At 35.9% G+C, this 22,114-nt stretch overlaps 3 protein-coding genes across 3 annotated transcripts; 1 reads left to right on the top strand and 2 right to left on the bottom strand.

Annotated features, from left to right (window-relative positions):
- Positions 1–1,000: 1,000 nt before the first annotated feature.
- LOC107058364 (glycine-rich cell wall structural protein-like) lies at positions 1,001–2,041 on the bottom strand. Its single transcript, XM_015303983.1, has one exon. It carries the CDS (start codon positions 2,039–2,041, stop codon positions 1,001–1,003), a length of 1,041 nt encoding a protein of 346 aa, XP_015159469.1.
- A 2,262-nt stretch (positions 2,042–4,303) lies between these two features.
- LOC102582274 (uncharacterized) lies at positions 4,304–7,828 on the top strand. Its single transcript, XM_006364483.2, has 4 exons — positions 4,304–4,568; positions 6,435–6,496; positions 6,628–6,732; positions 7,482–7,828. The coding sequence occupies exons 1-4, from the start codon at positions 4,391–4,393 to the stop codon at positions 7,611–7,613; spliced, it is 477 nt and encodes a 158-aa protein (XP_006364545.1). The 5' UTR covers positions 4,304–4,390; the 3' UTR covers positions 7,614–7,828.
- A 736-nt stretch (positions 7,829–8,564) lies between these two features.
- LOC102581945 (sterol 3-beta-glucosyltransferase UGT80A2-like) lies at positions 8,565–21,292 on the bottom strand. Its single transcript, XM_006364482.2, has 14 exons — positions 21,020–21,292; positions 19,268–19,440; positions 17,417–17,659; positions 16,832–16,943; positions 15,988–16,158; positions 12,567–12,630; positions 12,374–12,431; positions 12,034–12,211; positions 11,702–11,832; positions 11,107–11,209; positions 10,883–10,959; positions 9,921–9,968; positions 9,687–9,836; positions 8,565–9,048 (listed from the first exon to the last, which is right to left on the bottom strand). The coding sequence occupies exons 1-14, from the start codon at positions 21,228–21,230 to the stop codon at positions 8,881–8,883; spliced, it is 1,887 nt and encodes a 628-aa protein (XP_006364544.1). The 5' UTR covers positions 21,231–21,292; the 3' UTR covers positions 8,565–8,880.
- Positions 21,293–22,114: the final 822 nt, after the last annotated feature.

Genomic DNA, 22,114 nt, shown 5'->3' with positions numbered 1-22,114 from the left:
GACTGATATGGTCATTTACAACTTTTTAAAAAAAAATAAATTAAATTGTCGTACGATAGCATGACCTTTATATTGATGAATAAAAACACAAAGAAGAAATCATAAGCTCGACCTACTGTTCCAAATCGCAATCAACAATTGCTTTGCAAAAAATAACGCTTGGACAAAAATTATACAAATATACAAGTTTTTAGCATGAGATAAAAAAAACAATTATAACATCTCATCTAGATCAATTTTATACAAAATAATTTTTCATCTAATTAAGCCTTAAAGACTTTATTTGTATGAGATCAAATGTATAAGCCTGAATGACTTTCGATGAGAGGTGACCATGCGCAAAAATAATTCACTCCTCATTTGTAATACTTCATTTTGCTAATCACATTTATGTGTGACGGATTTGAACTTTAGCACGCCTCTTGCTTCTTGTTGTTAGGGGTAGATGAACAGAGCAGAACGACTTCTTGCTGTGTTGTGCCTAGTAGTACCCGAAACATTGACATTGAAAGAAGTCTCTCAAGCATTTAAAAAAGAACAAAGACAAGGGTTAATATTGTGGTCTCACTTATAGGTGTCATGTAATTAAAAAAATATATATATCACTTGGATCTACTTATTCACTATCATTTTTATACCTCATTCTAATTTTAGTTGAGATAAAATGATGAATAAAAACAACAACTGAAGTAGGTAAATCATTTTAGTTGAATCGATCAATATTAAAATACAAGAAAAGAATAAAACGTTAACGGTGTGTGAAAGGTAAATCTTTTATTAAATTAATACCGTGTAATAATAAATAACACAACATTCAACACTAGGAATAATTGGAAAATATGTCAATTAATACATTGCAAAAAGTTCACACAAACTCAAACCAAAATTACAAAAAAAAATATTAAAAATTACTTTCTTAATGAACTTTAATACCCAAACTTGCATGAAAAATATAACTTCAAATTATAAAATGAACTCATGAAATATTCTTCTCATGGTCTCATGGCTTTGGAAGACTTGCACCACTACAAGATCCACAACCACCACCCGACCCCCCTCCTCCACCAAGTCCACCACCACCACCACCCAACCCACCTAGTCCCCCAACACCACCACCCAACCCACCTAGTCCCCCAACACCACCACCCAACCCACCTAGTCCCCCAACACCACCACCCAACCCACCTAGTCCCCCAACACCACCACCCAACCCACCTAGTCCCCCAACACCACCACCCAACCCACCTAGTCCCCCAACACCACCACCCAACCCACCTAGTCCCCCAACACCACCACCCAACCCACCTAGTCCCCCAACACCACCACCCAACCCACCTAGTCCCCCAACACCACCACCCAACCCACCTAGTCCCCCAACACCACCACCCAACCCACCTAGTCCCCCAACACCACCACCCAACCCACCTAGTCCCCCAACACCACCACCCAACCCACCTAGTCCCCCAACACCACCACCCAACCCACCTAGTCCCCCAACACCACCACCCAACCCACCTAGTCCCCCAACACCACCACCCAACCCACCTAGTCCCCCAACACCACCACCCAACCCACCTAGTCCCCCAACACCACCACCCAACCCACCTAGTCCCCCAACACCACCACCCAACCCACCTAGTCCCCCAACACCACCACCCAACCCACCTAGTCCCCCAACACCACCACCCAACCCACCTAGTCCCCCAACACCACCACCACCCCCCAACCCACCTAATCCACCAAGTCCACCATCACCACCCCCCAAACCACCTAATCCACCAAGTCCACCACCACCACCCAAACCACCTAATCCACCAAGTCCACCACCACCCCCTACCCCACCAAGACCTCCTACCCCACCAAGTCCACCAACACCACCTACCCCACCCCCAACACCACTAAATCCTCCAACACCACCAAACCCCACAAAATTCTTTTGATCAACAAGTCCTTTCTCACTTGGCACTTCTCTAGCTCTTGTGGTACAAACAATTGCTAATAAACCAAGAAAAATAAAAACCATTGACAACTTATTAGCCATCTCTTTAATATACTTTTTTGTCACCCTTAATATCTTTTGCCTTTTCCTATTTTGGTACCTAAGTGTATTCCTTGAGTATCCTTTTATAGGTAAAAATGTATTGGTATGTTGGTGGAGAAGGGATGCAAACATTAAATGGGATTCAATGCAATATATAATAATATCATGCATGGGTCTTTTTTTTATATGGTCATTCTTTGAACAAAAAAAGTACTTCTAATTTGAAAATAAGTAAGTCATTTTCTTTCACAACTATCCCAAATTCTTGTTAGGTCATAACATTACTCTAACCAACACTTACATTATTATCAATCTATGATATTAAAATATTCCATCAAAATACTATCGACAAAAATAATAATCTGATGCACGAAGCATTTCATATTTATGTAGGATTCAAAGAAGGATCACATCTAAAGGGGTTAATGTAGGTAGCCGACCCTGAGCATCATCAATGGTTGATTCTAATAGTACTCAGTTGAAATAAGGAGCGTATAAAGATAACTTTATCGTTGCTTCATGCAATCATGCTCTCCTTCCTAATACTATATTTTATTTTATTTTAAATTAAAAAATTCGAAAATGACTTTCGTCGTATCAAATACAACCCAAATATTTACTACCACTAATATTTATTTTTTTAGGAAATCTCTGCTAGCTTTAATTCATTTACTAACAAGCTTAGCTGGGAAGTATGGGCCAAAACAATGCATTTAATTTACGCAGGTGATCAACTTATAATAAATTAAATGACTATATGCAAAAATAATATTTTTTTCTTTGTTTCACAATATAATATTTTGATTTAGGAAATTCAATTGAACCTCTTTGATCATTTAACTCCGCCCTGTTTGCACCGGACGGGGAATTAAGATTTCTTGACCACTTATAAAATAAATAGAAGAAAAATAATTTTTTCAAATTTCTTATACGTAAAAATAAAAAAATTCTATCGAAAATATACTTTTGATTCTTGATTTTTGGCCAGCAAATGGATCTAAGGACTGAGGGAGCCATGTGAAACCCATTTGGTAATATATCAATTTGCTGGTGGTTGTGAAGTTAGCATTCATTTCTTTCATTTTGAACATTGATGAATTTAAGTTTTATATATATATATTATAATATAATATGTAATAATGGTTTTATTTTTTAAGCTATTATATCAAATTGATGCTTAAAAACCCCAAGTTAAAAATTTGAGGAATATTGGAGGTGATTTGAACTTATTTACACATGTATATCACAAACAAGTTTAAGCAAATATGCATTGGATATATGAAGATACGCAATGGAAATTCATGTTCTACGTAGCGTTTTACGTGGCAATTCGCTTCCTATGTGAGTGTTCTTCGTGTATTATATCACGTAGGATGTGTGTGTCAACTTGTTCAACTTAATACAAGTTCAAGTGTCTACTAGTGCACATCCAAAGCTGGAGTGCATAAATATCCGTAAAACCAAGTTAAAAGAGCACATTTATGAATTATGCACATTATTTCTATGTTTTGAAAGCTCAATAATATGGTCATAACTTGTTCTTGGGGGCATAGCTATTTATAAGGGAAAATTATGTGAAATGGCAAACATATAGTTTCAATTATTTTTAGTCCATGAATACAATTTTCGCAAAATTCTGCTATTCGGTTTCGTAATTGTATACATTCATAATTTTGTATATGCTTACCCTAGCTATTTGTATACGATTTATGAATAAACATTAATAAATTACCCTATTTGTATATTGACAAGTGAAATATACAAACGGAGATCTAAAGAATTCCTAAATGTATAAATATAGAGATTATATATACTTACCTTGTTTGTATATTCGCAAGCGAAATATACAAACGGGCAAGCGAAATACACAAACCGCAACCTCCATTTGTATAGACTTACCTTTTTCGCAAACGGAATATACAAACGGGCAAGCAAAATATACAAACCGCAACTTCCATAACAAAATGAATTATAGCTATAGAGCCTTATTATGTTCATTATTTTTGCTATTTCCGAAATTTTTCTCTATTTATAAAAGTTCTCATTTTTGTCAAAGAAGAATAGGCCCCAACAAAGCCCAAAAAAAAAAAATCTTTATCCATGATTTTTGAAAATGGGCCCTTCCATAAAACTGGGCCTATAACCCATCCATAATGGGCTTTTAGCCAAAGTGGACTCCTCCGACCCGACCCGAAAAAACCCATGTCTCCTTTCCATCTCTTTCAATCTTATTAATTCTGTAAAATTCAATTTCAAGAATCAATTTTTGTAGCCTCACAAAAAATGTCAGTACAATATATCTGATTTCTGCTCATAAAATTCATAGTATAAATTTTTGTATATATATATATGGCTTCCACAGTTGCCTTTCTTTCAGTGCAATCCCCAAAATGTTACAGAATAAATCAAACATTTCTTTCTTCAAATTCCCTTTTAAAGTTGAAAAAGCAAACATCTTTGTCTGCTAGACAATTCAAGTCTCAAGCAACACCCTTAATTTTTGCAGCTCAATCCAATTTCTTCAAAGGTACAATCTTTAAATTATGTTGTATAGAAACAATTATGAAGAATTTTGACTATATGAATTGTTTATTTGCTTTATTCAGAGTTCATTAGAGTATTCTTTAGCTAGCGTTTGGCGATTTTGGAAAGCTACAATAACAACATAATAAGTGTAGTTACACAAACCAACATGGACAGTGCACTGGTGGGAGTGCTTCATCCCTTAACTAGAGGTCTCGGGTTCGACCCCTGGGTATGGAGAAAATATTGTTGGGAGCGCCACCCCCGAATGGGCCCTGCACTGCGCGATCTGAATTTAGTCGAAACTCCAATGTGAGATCTGGACACCAGGTGGGAAACAAAAAAAAAAAAAAAGTGTAGTTACACAAAGTGGGTCTAGAGAGGGTAGAGTGTAGACAGACCTTATCGTTACGTCAGAGGTACAAAGGTTGTTTCCAATATACCCTCGGCTCAGAGGTATGCAGATTTTGATAATCCATCTTGATCAACTTGCACGTACCTCGACTAAATATGACTTTAAGATTTTATATGCAGTATCATGTACTCCTTACTAGTGGAAAAGAAATAGAAATGGTTGGGGTTTTGAATTAGAGGACAAAGGGTCGGTAACACACCTAATTTTAGTGTGCGTTAGAACACTAATTCGTAGAAAATTTTGAAGTAAAATGTGCATACTTGAACAAAAAGTACTATAATCACATAACTAAACGTTTAAAAATGTTTGGGAAGTGTCATCCATAACGGGTGCGTTAGCTTTAAAACTTGGAAAATTTATCAGAATCTTCACTAAAATTGCTTGAGAAGTAGTTAGGAAAAATATATTTACTCCTCAATAGTGATAGCACCTACTTGCAGCGAACACCTTGTTTGTATTAAAAGACCATGCTGGATTATTAAGTTATCAACTTGAGAATCATGTGATAGTACTAGTAAGAACTAGGAAGGAGTTGAATCAGTTAGGCATGTCCAGTGTTATCAATAGCGAAAAGCGTAAAAAAGCTCTAAGTCCGTCGGAGCTTTAAGCACAAAGTGGAAATAGCGGACATAAAATGTGAACTTCAATGGAAAAAGGCGCAAATGGAGGAAGAATATAAATATATATGTTTAGACCAAGACTAATAAGTATAAGCATGAATAACAATATATGGATAAAGAAATTGAAAAAAAAACAATAAAGTGAAATATTAATTGTTTTAGTGTCACCTCTTCAAGAAACGCTCCTTGGCAAGGTTTGTATGTCTTAGAGCCTTGATGACGATACTGAAGCACGCATTAAGTGAGGTGAAGTGCTCAACATATTTTGAGCCTCACTTAACGTGCCTTTGACAACACTGGGCGTATTAACCTTTTTGTTCAGTATTTCTCGGTGGTATTGGAGGAAGTTTTTTACTTTGGTTATGGATGCTATCATATTAGTTGTATAGAGTTGTTTGTACTTGTGCGTTAAAAATCATCATTGTATTCAGAAGCAGTTTGACCATAATGGTTGCTGTTGCTTTCTGCATTGAGACACGCACTTCTTATGCTTCAGGAGGAACAAACTTCAAAATGGAGAAAGAACTTTTACATATTTTTTCGTACTTCAATTCTTATCCTTAGGTAGTGCCAATGCACAGGGTCTTTGTGGGCAATTGTACTGGAAGTTAGTACTCCATAAAAGAGGGGTTTTTTCCCCACACATTTGGACGTAAAGAACAAAATACTATTTGCATCCTTTTGCGTCCTGTTTTGGGAGAGAATTATAGAAAGTTTTAGTTAGGTAAAAGAACATATTTTAGTTAGCTCTGTATAGAACAGTACGTTTTTCTTTGCTTTATTTTATTGACATGTAGTCTAATGATTAATCCAATGTGTGCTGAAATTTCAATAGTTCTTCAAACTGCATGGAGAGTTGGAAAGGATGGAGTTGAAGCTGGAACCAACATGGTACCTGTAAGTCATAATGATGAGACAAGAACATGTCAATCCATTTACGGAATTGCATATACTCTTTTTTTTTTTTATGTTAGATGTCATCCCCAACTTGTTTGGTACTGAGGCGTTGTTGTTGTTGGTGATGTTAGGATGCCATACCGAGACCAATAGCCAGGATTTGTGTGACGGTAGTCGGAGCGGCCTTTGCTCTCTTTGCACTCAAATCATTCCTGTCGACAGTTTTCTTTGCGTTGGTACGTTTCCAGCCCTTCATTGCTGCATAGATTGGAAAACGCAGCTACTAATTCGGAATCACAAGTCACTTTTTTGGTGAAATTTATCATTGTTGCAGCCATGGGTGGAGCTAGGGTATTAGAAGGGGGTTCATCTAAATTCCCTTCGTCAATAAATTACACCATATATAGTAGATGTTTTACACTTCTTTATATTTTGAATCTCCTTAAGTGAAAATCTTGGTTCCGTTACTGGTTGCAGCAATTAAAACTTCTGGTATTAGAAGAGTTGGGGAGGGGACATTATCCACCGAGTTTCAAACCTGGCATTACTCGCCCTTGGGGATCAACAAGATAAAAAATATATATATAATTTCTGATATTAGTTAGTGCACGGTTCCTTGGTCAAACGATAAAAGCCCAAAAACCTCAATTTGATCCTTCTCTAATGTGGTTGGAACATTCAGAAGTTAGTCAATGCTCCATGCCAGCTTTTCGACATTGTTCATTGTTTCCCTTTTTAGCTTTTCAAAATAGATTTTCAAACTAACTTTTGTTCATTGACAACAAGAAGATACCCAATGTAATCCCACAAATGGGGTTTTGGGGAGGGTAGGATGTACCCTACCTTCGTAGGATAGAGAGGTTGTTTCCGATAGGCTTTTGGCTCAAAAGGCCATATATTCAGCTGGGAAAAGGTTTAAGCTGATAGAATCTGATAAAACCTTTTGTACATTGACGACTAAAATAATTTCCTCGTTAATGCACAGGCGATGATGGGAGTCATTTACTTTGGATTCATAGCCTTGAACAAGGACGATGGTCCAAAAGGCAGTGGAGGCACTGCTTCTGCTGACGATAGTCTAGAAGAAGCAAGGAGAATAATGGAGAAGTACAAGTAAGAAATGCAGAAATGGATCTCATCGCGGTAACTATCAACGTCTCTGGCTTCTTTAAAAATAGGTAGTAGGCCTTCAAATCATTTCATAAAAGGAATCCTTTATATTCTTAAATGTATTGGTTTGTAAGGTAATGTTTTAAACAGTTGATTGTAAATTTTCTGAGTTTTGTATATCTCACATAATTTGATCTGAAAAGTTGCATTATTTCAGTTTAATGGTTCTTGCTCTTTACCATAGTCAATGACAATACTGGCACAATGATACTTAAATATGTCAATTTGCATGAATACTTATTTGCATTAGGTGTTTACACCAAATCGATTCAACTTGTCATCGTTAAGTGGTTTAATGAAGTGAAAAATATGATTTAACTTATCATGGTTAAATGACAAAAGTGTGTACGAACACATGACATGCATATATATGCTGACTGGAGCGAGTGTACAAAGAGTGATTTTCATTTTACGAGACTAACTTTGAAAATGGGTGACGTTGAACTTTAAACCTCGCTTGTCAAACTTTTGACGTTAAAGATTTGCCCTCCTAAGCAAGTGAGAGTCAAATTTAAAACCACTCATTTTTAACGTCATTGATTGTAATTTCTTGGATAATAACTTTTGACTCTAGTAAAGGATTAATCGAATATAAAAGAGATTTATATTTTCCGTTTAGGAAAAGTAATGGATAGTAAGTGTGTTGTTCCTTTCTGCAAGGAAAAATAAAAAACTTAAATAAGGTAAGAAAATTAAGAGAAATAATTAACACTGTTGGTCATCAAGCATAAATAATATAATATAATATAATATAATACATTAATTACAAATTATGGTATAACATGTACTAATACTGAAAATAGCATTAGTTTTGTTACGCCTCAATCTCAAACAAGTTAGGACCTGTTTTATGAATTCTCATCTATTCAGTTATGCTCATCATATCATCATTGTATCATAAAACATGAATGAGGATAAATTATAGTAAAATTTGGAATGGTCATTACAACCCAGAATCTTCTTAGATGAAATACAATAATTGGGGGGAAGCAATGTGAGTACAAGTGAATTCATGGAAGAGTGATGATTACAACAATAATGTCTCAATCTCAAGCAAGTTGGGGTCGTCATGGAACAGGTCATTATTTCTTTCTGGCATAAGAACACCGATAATACATATAAATTATACATAGTTACAACAATGGGAATACAATAGTTACTAGCTAAGAATGCACAAATACAAGGGCACAGAGAACATCCTTTACCACTCAGGTCTAGGAACACCCAAAGCAGCTTCTTAGTGAAAAGGTACTTGTGGGTTTAGGCAATTGCGGAGGCTCGCTTTTGGTGCGTGATAGCTGCTTAAAGAAGGCTTTTACTGCTCCAGTGACCCCATCTTCGTTCTCCATAGCTTTGGCTAGCTCAATCGCCCGCTCCTTTACCTGTGCACCATCTCACTAGTTAATAAACCAATTATCGAGCTTGCTCGTGATTTAAACATCCGAAATAGTTCAATAATGAAATAAGAGGATAGTTTTTCAGCTGAGTCAGTTTTTTTTTTGTTATCGTGTCAAGTGTGTGACCATCTCACTAGTTTATATCAGAAAGCTTTTGAGCTTTTGCTCATTGGTTTAAACATCCGAAATTGCCTACTAATGAAATATGAGGATTACGTTTTCAGAGCCGAGATGACACATGAAAATCTCACCAAAAGTCAAAGTTGTTTGTTCTCTGTTGAAATGTGTGACCATATCATATATAATAGCTTAAGTCGCTAAAGAGAGTAAACTTCTAATTTCTTACTTGCGGACTTGATTCTTTTTAATGAGCCAAGCAAATGGAAAACATTTTAATAATAGGTGGCAGCGAGACTAGAACCAAAGATCTCTGCCAGCTTTGTTACCATGTTGAAATGTGACCATCTCATAAAAAATCTGAAGCTGTTAGGAAAGTACACTTTCATTTACTTAATTATGTCTCCAACAACCGTAGACTATTGTAAGGACTTAAGCAAGCACTTAGCGACACAAGTTTATCAGATTACACTACAGGATATGTGCTAAAGATTTCAGTAAAGTACCTCTGGATTAAGCATGAATCTGATTGCGTGGACCAGCCTATCAAGTGTAAATTGATCAGCTTCTATGGGTAGAGGGCCTACACCTCTGGCATGCACCCTTTCCCCCCAAAATGGCTGGTCACCAAAGAAAGGGACAATAGTTGTTGGACACTGCAACCGAATAAAGGTGATAGGTTAAAAGTAGAACCAAAAGATATTAGCAATGAAATGAACATACATAGTTTGAAACACTACCGCAGCTTTAAGACCAGCAGCAGTTGTTCCAGCACCCCCGTGGTGCACCTGAAAGGAAAAGTATCAGGGTAATTAAGGGTTTTATAAAAAAACTAGAGTTCCTGAATCTCACACTTATCTCTACAACATTGACAAACAATCTCTAACTGGACCAGAAAATGCTGTTTTAACAATAACTAAGCCTTAACTTTAACTAGTTGGTATCATGTATATAGGTCCTTTAATTTCATCATGTTATGTTGTTCTAAGAAAAATCAATCTATTTTAACGAGCAAAATACACCAGTAATGGATTTGGACATTATTAAAGAAATCAATATTAAAGAAAGCATGATGCACTGCCAAAGAAAGAGAAGTACAATCTTTGTAAGAAATACTAAGGGAAATCTTTCATTAATCATAAATTGATAAAAGAGAGAAAAAAAAAGGAAGCTCCTGATCTTATGAATAAGATTCTCAACTCTCTAAATGTTCCACTCATTTCATTTCCAAACAGTCCAGCATATACACAAGCCCAAACTAATGATCCAGATTCCAGCCTCTTACGACTCTAGCCCAGGCAAGTTGCTAAGTCCCGATTCAAATCGATTGTTAGTCTCCAGCTATGTTTCCTTAAGCCACCTTTTATTTTATTACGAATAGCTTAAAGAAGAAGAAAATAGTACTCCCTCCGTCCTACTTTATATGAGTTAGTTTGACTTGACACGTAATTTGAGAAAGAAAGAAAGACTTCTGAAACTTGTGGTCCAAAATAAGTGATAGGTGTTTGTGTGGCTATAAATCATTTCATTAAGTGTAAAATAGGCATTTTAAAGTTGAATTGTTAATTAATATAGAAATATGTCATTCTTTTTGGGCCTGACTAAAAAGGAAAGTGAGTCATATAAATTGGGACATATGGAGAAACAGATATCTTAAGCTTAAAGAAAAAAAAATAAAAAAATCAAGGTAGTAAAGACTCACCACAGCGGCACACTGTAAGAAAAGCCAATCATGGGGAACATTGTCGAGCAAATACACAAAATCTTTTGGTTCCGCCACTGAGGACACAAAGAAAAGCAGGTAAATAAGCTGAGAATATCTTTTCAAAGAGATGATCTACAAATAATCAAATCCACAAGTGCTATAGAAAAAATGAACAGGTTAATCTCATAAGCAGAACAAAGTAAATGCAGGAGGGAACTTACAGGTTCCAAGGCCACCCCATCCTTTATTAATGATTCCCCTTTGATTAGTGACTTCAAGTGCTTTAACAATTGTGTCAGTCATTCGCTGTGGATCTTGAACAGGCTGAGATTTGAAGAAATAAGTTAAAAGTAGAAGATGGATCTGAAGTCAGGATATCAAACAGAAATTTGATTTTGTAGGACGAATTAGTATGAAGGATATGTAGAATTATTTGAATTGTTTATTCAAAATGCTTCAAAGGTAGTTGGTATAGGAGACCCTTTCCTGGTGAGCCTGCATACATTTTTGTGTTTTATATGCACTTAATGTGGAGAATAGTGTCTGAAGTGAAAGAATAGATTGTTGAACACAGTTCAAATTACACATATGTCTAACCACCGGAGTCCAACTGCAAGGGTACAACAACAAGAAGTCACCACAGCCCATTTTTCGAAAGCTTACTCAGCAGAACCAAGGAAGCGGCTGATGGTTACATGAGGAGAGAATTCGTTTTCTGAGTTTTTCCTTTTTATTTTTGTTCGATTGAGGGAAGGGGAGAAGAGGATAGGTAGAGAAAATATTATAAAGAAAGCAACGCGGCTCCAGGAAACTCACAAGACTACCAAACCCAATGTATATGGGCTTTGGACCAGCTTTAAGCCAGTTAACAAGTGATTCTGGAGGTTCATAGCCCGTCACAAGATCAAGGAAGCAAAATCCCACCACATCAATCTTAGGTCCCCAATCTGCAAAAGTCAGACGGTATAAAGCTAGAGTTTTAACTTTAATTAAGAAATCATGGCAGGTCATAGGAGAAACTGATTATGAAAAGGGATTTACCATATATTATCTAAACTATGAACTATTAGACCTTCAGAACTAAGTTAAAAGTCGAGAAGAGAAAGGACTTGTCTATCAGATTAATAGAAAACCTGGAGAATGAATACCTTTTGGTTTAGGAACAAGATGAGGACTCCAAATATATGCATGTGGGATATCCAACTCGGAGATGTGTGAACCACTTAAGTATGTGACTGGTCGTAGTTTCAATTTTGTCTTTCTAAGATCATTTATCAAGTCACGTATTCCTAGCCAAATCAAGGTGTCAACAATCTGATATGATAGCTGCACAGTTCATAAAAGAGCAAACGTGAACAGAAATCAACCATTTTCTTTCAAGTGGGAAAGATGGGAATGGGCGTTAGAGAAAGAGAACAGCACTGCATTGCAACATCAAAGAAACAGTAAACACGAGACACAAAAGGCAGATGCCAAAACCCAACTTACCCTATATCCAGCTGGTTGCTTAACACGGGATAGAGGATGAGGAAATTCAGAAGTTGGCCTATAAAAAAGATTAAATGATACTTAGTGATAAGTAAAGACCAAAATCTTACTTATCAGCAAGATATCTTAATTAAGTGGATAAAAATGAAAAATTAAATAGCTTCTGAAGCCTCTATTACCCAAGCAGACTTACGTCCATGGCATTGTGAAAAATATATGAATTGGGATTTGCAATGCTTCTGCAACATGTACATGCCCTGAGATGGAATTCAATGTTAGTAGAACTTACTACTCTTTCATCACATGAACATTTATATACATCGGAAATGTTTGATCAGCAAAACAGCTTTGCAATGGAACCCCCAACAGGTTGAAATGATCTTCTATGAACAAAATAAAACTAAGCCAAGCATACATAACATTGGAATATGTTATATTGTTGCCTCAAATGCCAAACCCAATGGCCACAAACATGAATATCAACTAAAGATTCAATTGTATTAGCTGTAGCCCGCACACAACCACCCTTCAGATCCAACTCCATGCCTTTAACCACAAGAAGTAAAACTAGCAGGTCAATCATGTGTATTTACCATTCCACAATAATGCTTCTAAACCAATGAACAAAATTAACTACTATTCGCCATAACTAATCAAGATGATATTTCACATATCTGAAGTAATGGTAGATATGCACATAAGACGCATCTTCCAAGTTTAAAGCGAAATACACACCTTGACTACACACTTGTCAGTCATCAACATTGTTAACTGAACATATTTGCTGGACTAATATGTGACTACTACTTTTATACATTTAACTGCTGAGTTCAGGAGCACCAATCCAACATAAGAATTTAAACAAAATCTCCAATATGGCAGTCATTTTTTTTTTCATTGTATGCGAATAACTGTTCGAGTTAATAAAATTCTCAGAGACAGTTTCTTTTCGGTGATTACAGTCTCTCTGATTGCCAAATGGCGTACGAGTGAATCTGTTCTCCATCAAATTGACGGAGCAAAAATTGAGATATATTATAAACGTTTTTCCCACATACTGCAAAGAAAAGAATACACCACAGGGATTGATATACAGAAAGAGAGCTTACCCTACTATATGGGATAATATTGTTAGAATACTAGGACTATTCTATAGCATATGTAAATATAGTAGGTTGCTTGATTTCCTCCTAGATTTACTCTAGCTTGATTTGATATTGATTTGTATTGATTAGTATTGATTTCCTTTCCTTTTTAGGACATGTATGCTTAGCTACTTAAACCCCAATAGCTTGTGGGAATAATCAAGTTGAGTTCTCTCTCAAACTCTTGTCTTCTCACATGGTATCAGAGCTTTCTTTAGTGAGAAAACAAGAATAATAAGAGAACAAAATTGCTATAAAAACAAAAAATCCAGCAAAACCTCCACTGTTCTGCGATTCTGACACTCTCCAGGGGTATTGTGCATATACCAGTACCACCATTACGATCGGAATCCTCACAGCTTATGGTGTTTTTCAGCCACTTTTCTGGCAGTTTTTTCTTTCAGCAACTTTTTCCAGCAAGACAGCAAGCAGTTCTCCAGTTTTCCAGATCTGTTCTTCAGGTTTTTTCCCCAGAACTTACTTTATTTATTGAACACTAATAGATCTGTTTTTCACGTCTCTTGGATCCGATATGTTTAGCACTAAATTTGTGAGTTCCACCAACCCAAACCATGGCATCACCACAGAACCTTTGACAGGTAGTGCAAACTATTTATCTTAGTCCTCCTCTGTTCAATTATGGTGCAAGGGACAAGGTGTTCAGGATCACTTGGTTACACAGGCCGCCAAGGATATTACTGAAAAAAGATAGGGGCGAATGGGAGAAGATTGATGCTCAATTGTGTAGTCTGTTATGGAAATCAATTGATTCAAAGTTGATGTCATTGTTTCGACCATTCCAAACTTGCTTCTTAGTTTGGGCAAAGGCTCGTGTGCTATACACAAATGACATATCCCGCTTTTATAATGTGATTTCTCGGTTGACTAACCTTAAAAAGCAGGACTTGGATATGTCAACTTATCTTGGACAGGTTCAGGCGGTTATGGAGAAATTTAATGAGTTAATGCCCACTACTCCAAATGTTGTAAAACAATTAGAGCAGCGTCAGAAGATGTTTCTACCAGGTTCGTGCATGTATTTGGTAATGTATGTTGATGACATAGTTATCACATGCAATGATGATGAGGGAATTACCAAATTGAAACATCACCTTTTCCAGCACTTCCATACTAAGGATCTTGGTCGATTAAGGTACTTCTTGGGCATTGAGGTTGCTCAATCCAAATTAGGAATTTCTATTTCACAAAGGAAGTATGCACTTGATATTCTTGAAGAGACAAGGATGATAGATTATAGGCCTATTGATTCTCCAATGGATTCATATGTTAAGCTCCTACCAGGTCAGGGCGAGCCTCTTAGCGATCCAGGAAGATATAGAAGGCTGGTAGGAAAGTTTAATCATCTCACAGTGACTCGAACTAATAGTCATTGGAATGCAGTTATTTGCATTCTTCGATACATAAAATCTGCTCCAGGGAAAGGACTTCTTCACGAAGACAGAGGACATGAGAAAATTGTTGGATATTCAGATGCAGATTGGGCACGGTCACCCTCTGACAAACGATCCACTTCTGGATATTGTGTTCTAGTTGGGGGAAATTTGGTGTCTTGGAAAAGTAAGAAACAAAATATGGTTGCTAGATCTAGTGTAGAAGCAGAATATCGGGCTATGGAAGTGGCAACATGTGAACTCATTTGGATCAAGCAACTACTAAAAGAGTTGAAATTTGGAGATAATAAAGGAATGGAACTTGTGTGCGATAATCAAGCTGCACTTCACATTGCATCGAATCCAATATTTCACGAGAGGACCAAACACAAAGAGATTGATTGTCATTTTATTAGAGAAAAGGTACTTTCAGGAGACATAGTCACAAGATTCCTGCGGTCAAGTGATCAGTTTGCAGACATATTCACCAAGTCCCTAGCTGGTCCCAAAACAAGTTATATATGTAACAAGCTTGGTACATATAATTTGTATGCACCAGCTTGAGGGGGAATGTTAGAATCCTAGGAATATTCTATAGCATATGTAAATACAGTAGGTAGCTTGATTTCCTCCTAGATTTACTCTAGCTTGATTTGATATTGATTTGTATTGATTAGGTATTGATTTCCTTTCCCTTTTAGGACATGTATACTTAGCTATTTAAACCCCAATAGCTTGTGGGAATAATCAAGTTGAGTTCTCTCTCAAACTCGAGTCTTCTCACAAATATAATTTATATTGTCCAAGCATTGTTCACTTTATTGTCCATTCCAATAAGATAAGAAGCTTACTATGTGCTTTTGAGTCAGTACCTGAAATATTTATCAACCTTCTGGAGTAAAATCTTTCCATTCTTTCTTATTACTTATAATCCTATTGATTCAGCCTCTTAAAACAACTTGATAAAAAAAATCAGCATATATGAGAGTTTGACTATGACGAATATAGGAAGGAAAGGGGCAAGCCAGTATATAAACAAGGAAATGAATTGAAGATGTAGATAAACTACTAATCTTACCATATGCTGGGGGATTAGCAATAATTGCATCTGCTTTGAAGGGAACTCCTGTATCCATATCAGGCTCTTTGCAGGCTGGAAGTAGAGAGTATATAATCTCCTTCATCTGATTTCTCTGAACAGGGATTTCTGAAGGTCCGGAAGGTAAGAATCCTTTGTTTTTAACCATGTCTGTGGATGCAAGAAGAAGAAAATTGACATCATGTGGTTGAAACTATACATTTGATGACTGCAAGCATAACAGATGACTACACCAGATATACATTGCCAGATAGACCAGCACAAATGCAGGTATGAATTTTATCTCACAAATAATATGTAAGAAGATGATATATCATATACTATTCATCAAATTCATGTCTCAGTGAAATCACAAAAAGTAAATCTGCAGGCAAAGCAAAGCTATGGGCGATTGATGCAGTCGTTTACTGCAGTGTGTATAAAGTGACAACTTCCACAGAACACATCAGTAATAAGTTAAAGAAAAAGATGAAGTGCATCTAAGCAATGCAATAAGATGCTTATCTAAATTAGAAAGATAATAAGAAGTTGAAGTGCATGCTTATCATTAAGTTCTCCTTTGTGATTATTTAATGTCAAGGTTCTCCATAAGCATGTAAACCAAGAAAAAGCTGGTTCTCCTCCATTTATTTCAGGCTGAGCACAGTGGAAAAAAGATTACGATGAGCAAGCTACTTAATCTGACAACCTAGTTCAATTTTTTTATAAAAATAGGAAATATCCATTGACAAATGAACAGCAATCATACAAAGGACAAGCAAAACAGAAGACCCGAAATAGATTGCCAGATCAGTTACAGCACAACAGGAACTTAGGAACATACATCCAGCCAAAATTTTTGGATCACCCCCAAGGGGATAGAATTCCAATCCAGCACTCAAGACAAACTCTTTGAAATTTGCATGGGTCGCCAACCTCACTCGATGGCCAAAATCCTGCATCAACAGTTCTGTCAAGAAACTAACAGACCACATAATAATCTTTCCACTATGACTTGGATTGACAAATCAGTACAAGTTCTTTTTTCAGGAGAAGTTATCAAATCAATTCCAATTTCTACAACAAAGTTTGGGTCAGACAACCAGCAGCAATGAAGCAAGATTTGGACAGGGTTGAGAGGGTGCAGGATGTTGAGTATCAAGATCTAGCATTCAGAAGGCTGCGTCTTTATAATTATTAGCATTGCAGCCAAAATGAAAGGATGGAAACCAGGAAAAGAAAATGTGGCATGGCCATGTTTCCATTGAAGAACTTAATACATAGAGAAACACACACACCTGTCAAAAAGATCTGCTAATCCATTCTCACCAAATTGAAATGCAAAGGGTACCTATGTACGTATAGACAACCTAGAGACACCACTTAGCTTGTACATTTACAATCTGTTTGCCAAATGATATCGAAGTACCTGCAGACGCTTGCCAATTGCAGTAAAGGGCTGCACGTCACCACGTGTTCCTACAATAAGTATTACAATCTGCATAGGTGGGAAATATTGAAGTTCTGTTGCATCAAGAGGTTCATCCTCAACTGCAGTAAGTACACTTTCAGATCCAGTTCCAAGTACTTCGGTGGTTTCAACATCACCCGGGATTTCAAATTCCACAGTACCATCATCTTTGACAGTAGCTATTCTCTTCAACAATTTGAGCTGCAGCATTTTAAGTGGTTAACACACATCTCACAGGTAACTGAATTTTTTGTCCATCCTTTTGATAAGATAAACAAAAAAGGTATTACAAAATCAAGTAAATTAATCACAAACAACAGAGGATAGAAAAACAAAACAATATAATGAAGCCATAAACATAAAAGATAGATAACAATGAAGATATTCCATTTTGGCTCTAAGATATAATTAGATGTCTATGAAGAACTATCATGCTTATGAGACTAAGAAAATTAACCCTAACTGCCATGCTTTAATGAACATGGAGCAATAGACTTTGACTGCATACCTTTATCCAGTCAGCAACAACCCCTGTGTATTTAATTTTCTATCAATCATGATTTAGCCTGGCTGACCAACAAACATGTAATTAAGAAAAGTTATCTTTGGTATAGAATTGCTTGATTCGTTATTAAGTGTACACACTTTGATTTTTTCATTGGTAAGTGCGCACACACTACAAATTATCACACACAGGTAGCGAGTCTGACCTTGAATTGAAGTGAAGAGGTTGAAAAAGGGTAATAGAGCTCCTATTAACTACAGGTTGTTTCCTGTTCTTTTGGGAGCTCCACTAACAGGACTTATTACTTGAGAAAACCCAAATAATTAACTCATAATAGAAAGCTATGACAATAGACAAATATTAGCAAACGACTGTGTCTAGTTCTTGCAACATAGTTTTTGCCATGTCCTGAAATATAAGTAGTCATGATCTCCTGTAGTCCAAGGATTATCAGGTTCGATTCGACACCTCTTTTTCTATTTAGGCCTCTAAGTGACCTCTTCAGGGACTATGCTTTTAAGTCAAATTGCGCTAGTATGTATAGATTAATGTAAGAGTACGATCACTCCTCTTTCTTTAGGCCTCCAAGGCCCCAATAGTTTGCACTAAATAGAGGTCTTAATTTTTAATTATTCAGATCTCAATCATCAAGTCTATTTGTTTCTTAATCTCAATCTTTTCTAAAAAAACTAGTAATGTTGTATTCCTCAACATTAAGAACATGCTGGCAACCCAAAAAGAGAACTACAAAAACCAAAGAAAAGTATTACAAAGAGCCTTAAAGATCTACTCTTTGTTCACCTTCATCTATACATCCCTATTTACACCAAAAAAGAAAGGATAGAATACAATTCCATTTAACTTTCTGAATGGAATTAAACTTATCCTCAAAACATCCCAGATCCTCTCTCTCTCTCTCTCTCTCTCCACATTGTCCACCATATGCAGTCAAGAAATGCCTGCTTTGTAGCAAGCAACCATATAGGATGGACATGCATATCTTTCCTGCCAATATTTAAGAGTCATCACAACGCTACAGTGGAATGCGTTTGCCGAAAAGCAACATCCCAGATTCTAGATAACAGATGAAGTTGGCAATCAGATTGTTTGGATAGAAAGTTACAATAATAGGCTTAAAGAAAGGAACAATGGAAAAGAAATGCAAGTTATGCTCAACAGATGGGACTGCAGAGAAAAGAAATAGAGACTAATAAGAGTGCAAAAAAATTATGGCATGGTATATTTATCATAAAGGAGAAAAAAATAAGCTTGATGTGACATGATGATATCATTATGCATTATACCTTCTGCTGTTCAGAAATTTTATTATCAAAAATTTTTGCTGCCTCTTGAGCAAATCCGCTACTATGTGTCGGTTTCTCAGTTTTTGATCTTTCCAACTTAAGATGATCTGTAGATGATTGTGGCTTCTCTGGAGGCAACGTATTTACTCTTGTAAGTTCCATCCCAGGGGTCCCTAGCACATTAAATTGCAAGCTTGCAGTCAGCTTCAGATGATCCGTTTCAAAAAGCTTCAGAGGTCACACTAATCAACTGCATTTCCAGTTGCACGACTCATGAACAGTAAATTTCTAGTGGTTATGCATAATGTAGAACTAGAATTTGGCATTGTAATAGTTGGTGAGACCTATCTGAAGAAATTCCATCGTATTTATCAGATCAAAGACATGTTTTTTCTTCTCTTGTTTTTTTCAAATTTAAAAGGGAAAAAGGTGTGTTGTTGCAAATTAAAAAATCCTCTCTTCTCATTGACTATCAAACATTGAAAGAACAAGATTAGGCAAGAAAAAGCTTACCCCTGTAAATGTTCATCTACTTTGTCTACAAGAAGGGAAAAAAAAGAACTTTTGACAGATATAAACGACACAAACCTTTGACTTAAGCGACAAGAAAAAAAAGGTTCAAGAGCTAAGCATATCCAAATTAGTACCCTCCGTCCCATTTTATGTGATCTTCTTTCCTTCTAAGTTTGTACAAAATAAATTTGGAAACATTTTTTATCTTGATATCACCATTTTGCTCTTACTAACATGACTTATCAAAACACCACTGAATTCTTTATTAGAGGAGACTGATAAAGGAGCATGTCGAACACTCGAACTCTTACCATTCCTTGTTGAATTGTTGTATTGTTAGTATGGTCAATGTTGGTACTTCGCATACATTATCTTATGTATCAAAAGACTTTCCTTTACTTCTTTTCTAAAATGCTTCTCTAGTAAAAAGCATCATATCAAATCAGATGTAGAGAGTAACATGTATTGAAGTTCAGAGAGACGGCTGGGCACTGCTACATAATAACATCCACCACTGATTCTCAATCACGAACAGAAAGAATTTAAACTTGCAAAGATTCCGCTAGCCAGTAGAAAATATAGATAACCTCTACAACAACAACATACCCAGTGTAATCCCACAAGGGGGATCTGAAGAGGGTAAAATGTACACAGACCTTACCTCTACGGCTCTACATAATATAGATAACTTCTAATGCTTGTTAATTCTATTTTTACATAATATCATAGTGGAATAAGCTTAAACGGAGTAACATGGATAGTACGGATCCATTCATGTAGCTGAACCTAACTTGTTTGAAATTGAGGCATAATTGTCTGCCTGTTTGCTTGTTATAGTTTTGGCTACTAAAATGCTACTTACAAAATAGCCTCCACAATGATAGTCGTAAAATATATAGTAGTAGTAGTATAAATATCAGATTACGATTAGCTTAAATGGAGCAACATGGACAGTACTGATCCAATTCATATAGCCGATCCCAACTTGCTTCTAATTGACGCACTGTTGTTGTGTTAACTAAAATGCTACAAAATTGCTTCCACAATGACAATCCTAATATATAGTAGTAGTAGTATAAATATCAGACTACGATAAATTTAAATGGAGCAACATAAACAGTACAGATCCAATTCATATAGCCCCGATATCTCAACTTGCTCGAGATTGAGGCACAGTAGTTGTTTGTTCGCTTGCTTGTTTATAGATTCGGCTACTAAAATCTACAAAATTAAACAAACCTGAAGAATTAGTAACGCCATTGGAAGCTGAACCACCAACTGCCTCCTCTCTACTGTCCACGTCAGCACCCGCACCAGCAGTATTAATGTCATTTTCCTTCTTAACGGTGACGGATACTTCGCCGGAACTAGAAGAAGAGCTCCGCCGGTCGAAATTCGTCGACGGTTCAGCCATCGGCACCTCCGGCGAAGTTTGCTTCTGATGATCCATATTCTCCAAATTCTCAGAGCTCAAGATATTCTTATTTATGAGAGTGGGACCAAAAAAAATAACTTTAACATAAATGGAAAGGAATTCAATGGAGGACCAATTTTATTTTATTTTTTTGGGAAAACGATACGATATACCTTCAATTTTGTCCTTTAATGAATGTGACTCATATATATTTTTATTATTATACAAATGACGCACATATATCATTAAATGAAGGATACATATGGGCTCATTTTGTAACGATAGAGATATATATGAGTCATTTGTATAACGGTAATTGTAAGGGTATATATGAGTTATTTTCATAACAAGGGCATATTAGCTCCAAATGACAAAATTGAAGGGTATATCAAGTATTTTTCCTTTTTTTTAGTTTGGCCGTATTTTATCATGAAATTTAAAGAAAGTAATTTTTATTTTTTAATATTTGAAAGTTGGAGTAGTTTTTGCTTTTTATTTTGCAACTCAGCTATAAGGTCTACGTATATTTTATTTTTCTCAAACGTTAGAGTAGAAGTTTATTGGATATGTGGTTACTATTGTTGTTTGAGAGTTGTGTTTGGTGATGCATACAAATTGTTTATTGTTTTTCAAATACTTTGAAAATTTTGAAATTCAATTTCAAATTGAGTTTCGAAATTTAATTGTCAAATACTTACTTGCTCGTTGTGGATTTTATATGTTCTGATTAATATGAATATTTTATCATAATATTCATATTGATTGATGTATAATCTTAAATCTTGAGAAATAATTGGAGATTAAGTAAGTAATGTTGAAGATAAAATATGAAATTTATTATAGTATTTTCTTAATATATTTAAAATGACAAATAAAAGTGAAAACTTATTTTTGAAATATTGAATATATAAAATTAAATG

The sequence above is a fragment of the Solanum tuberosum genome, unplaced genomic scaffold (assembly GCF_000226075.1).
Source record: "Solanum tuberosum cultivar DM 1-3 516 R44 unplaced genomic scaffold, SolTub_3.0 scf00504, whole genome shotgun sequence".
Taxonomy (NCBI): Eukaryota; Viridiplantae; Streptophyta; class Magnoliopsida; order Solanales; family Solanaceae; genus Solanum; species Solanum tuberosum.
Note: the sequence above shows the minus strand (reverse complement) of the source record. Positions and strands in the feature narration are given on the sequence as shown.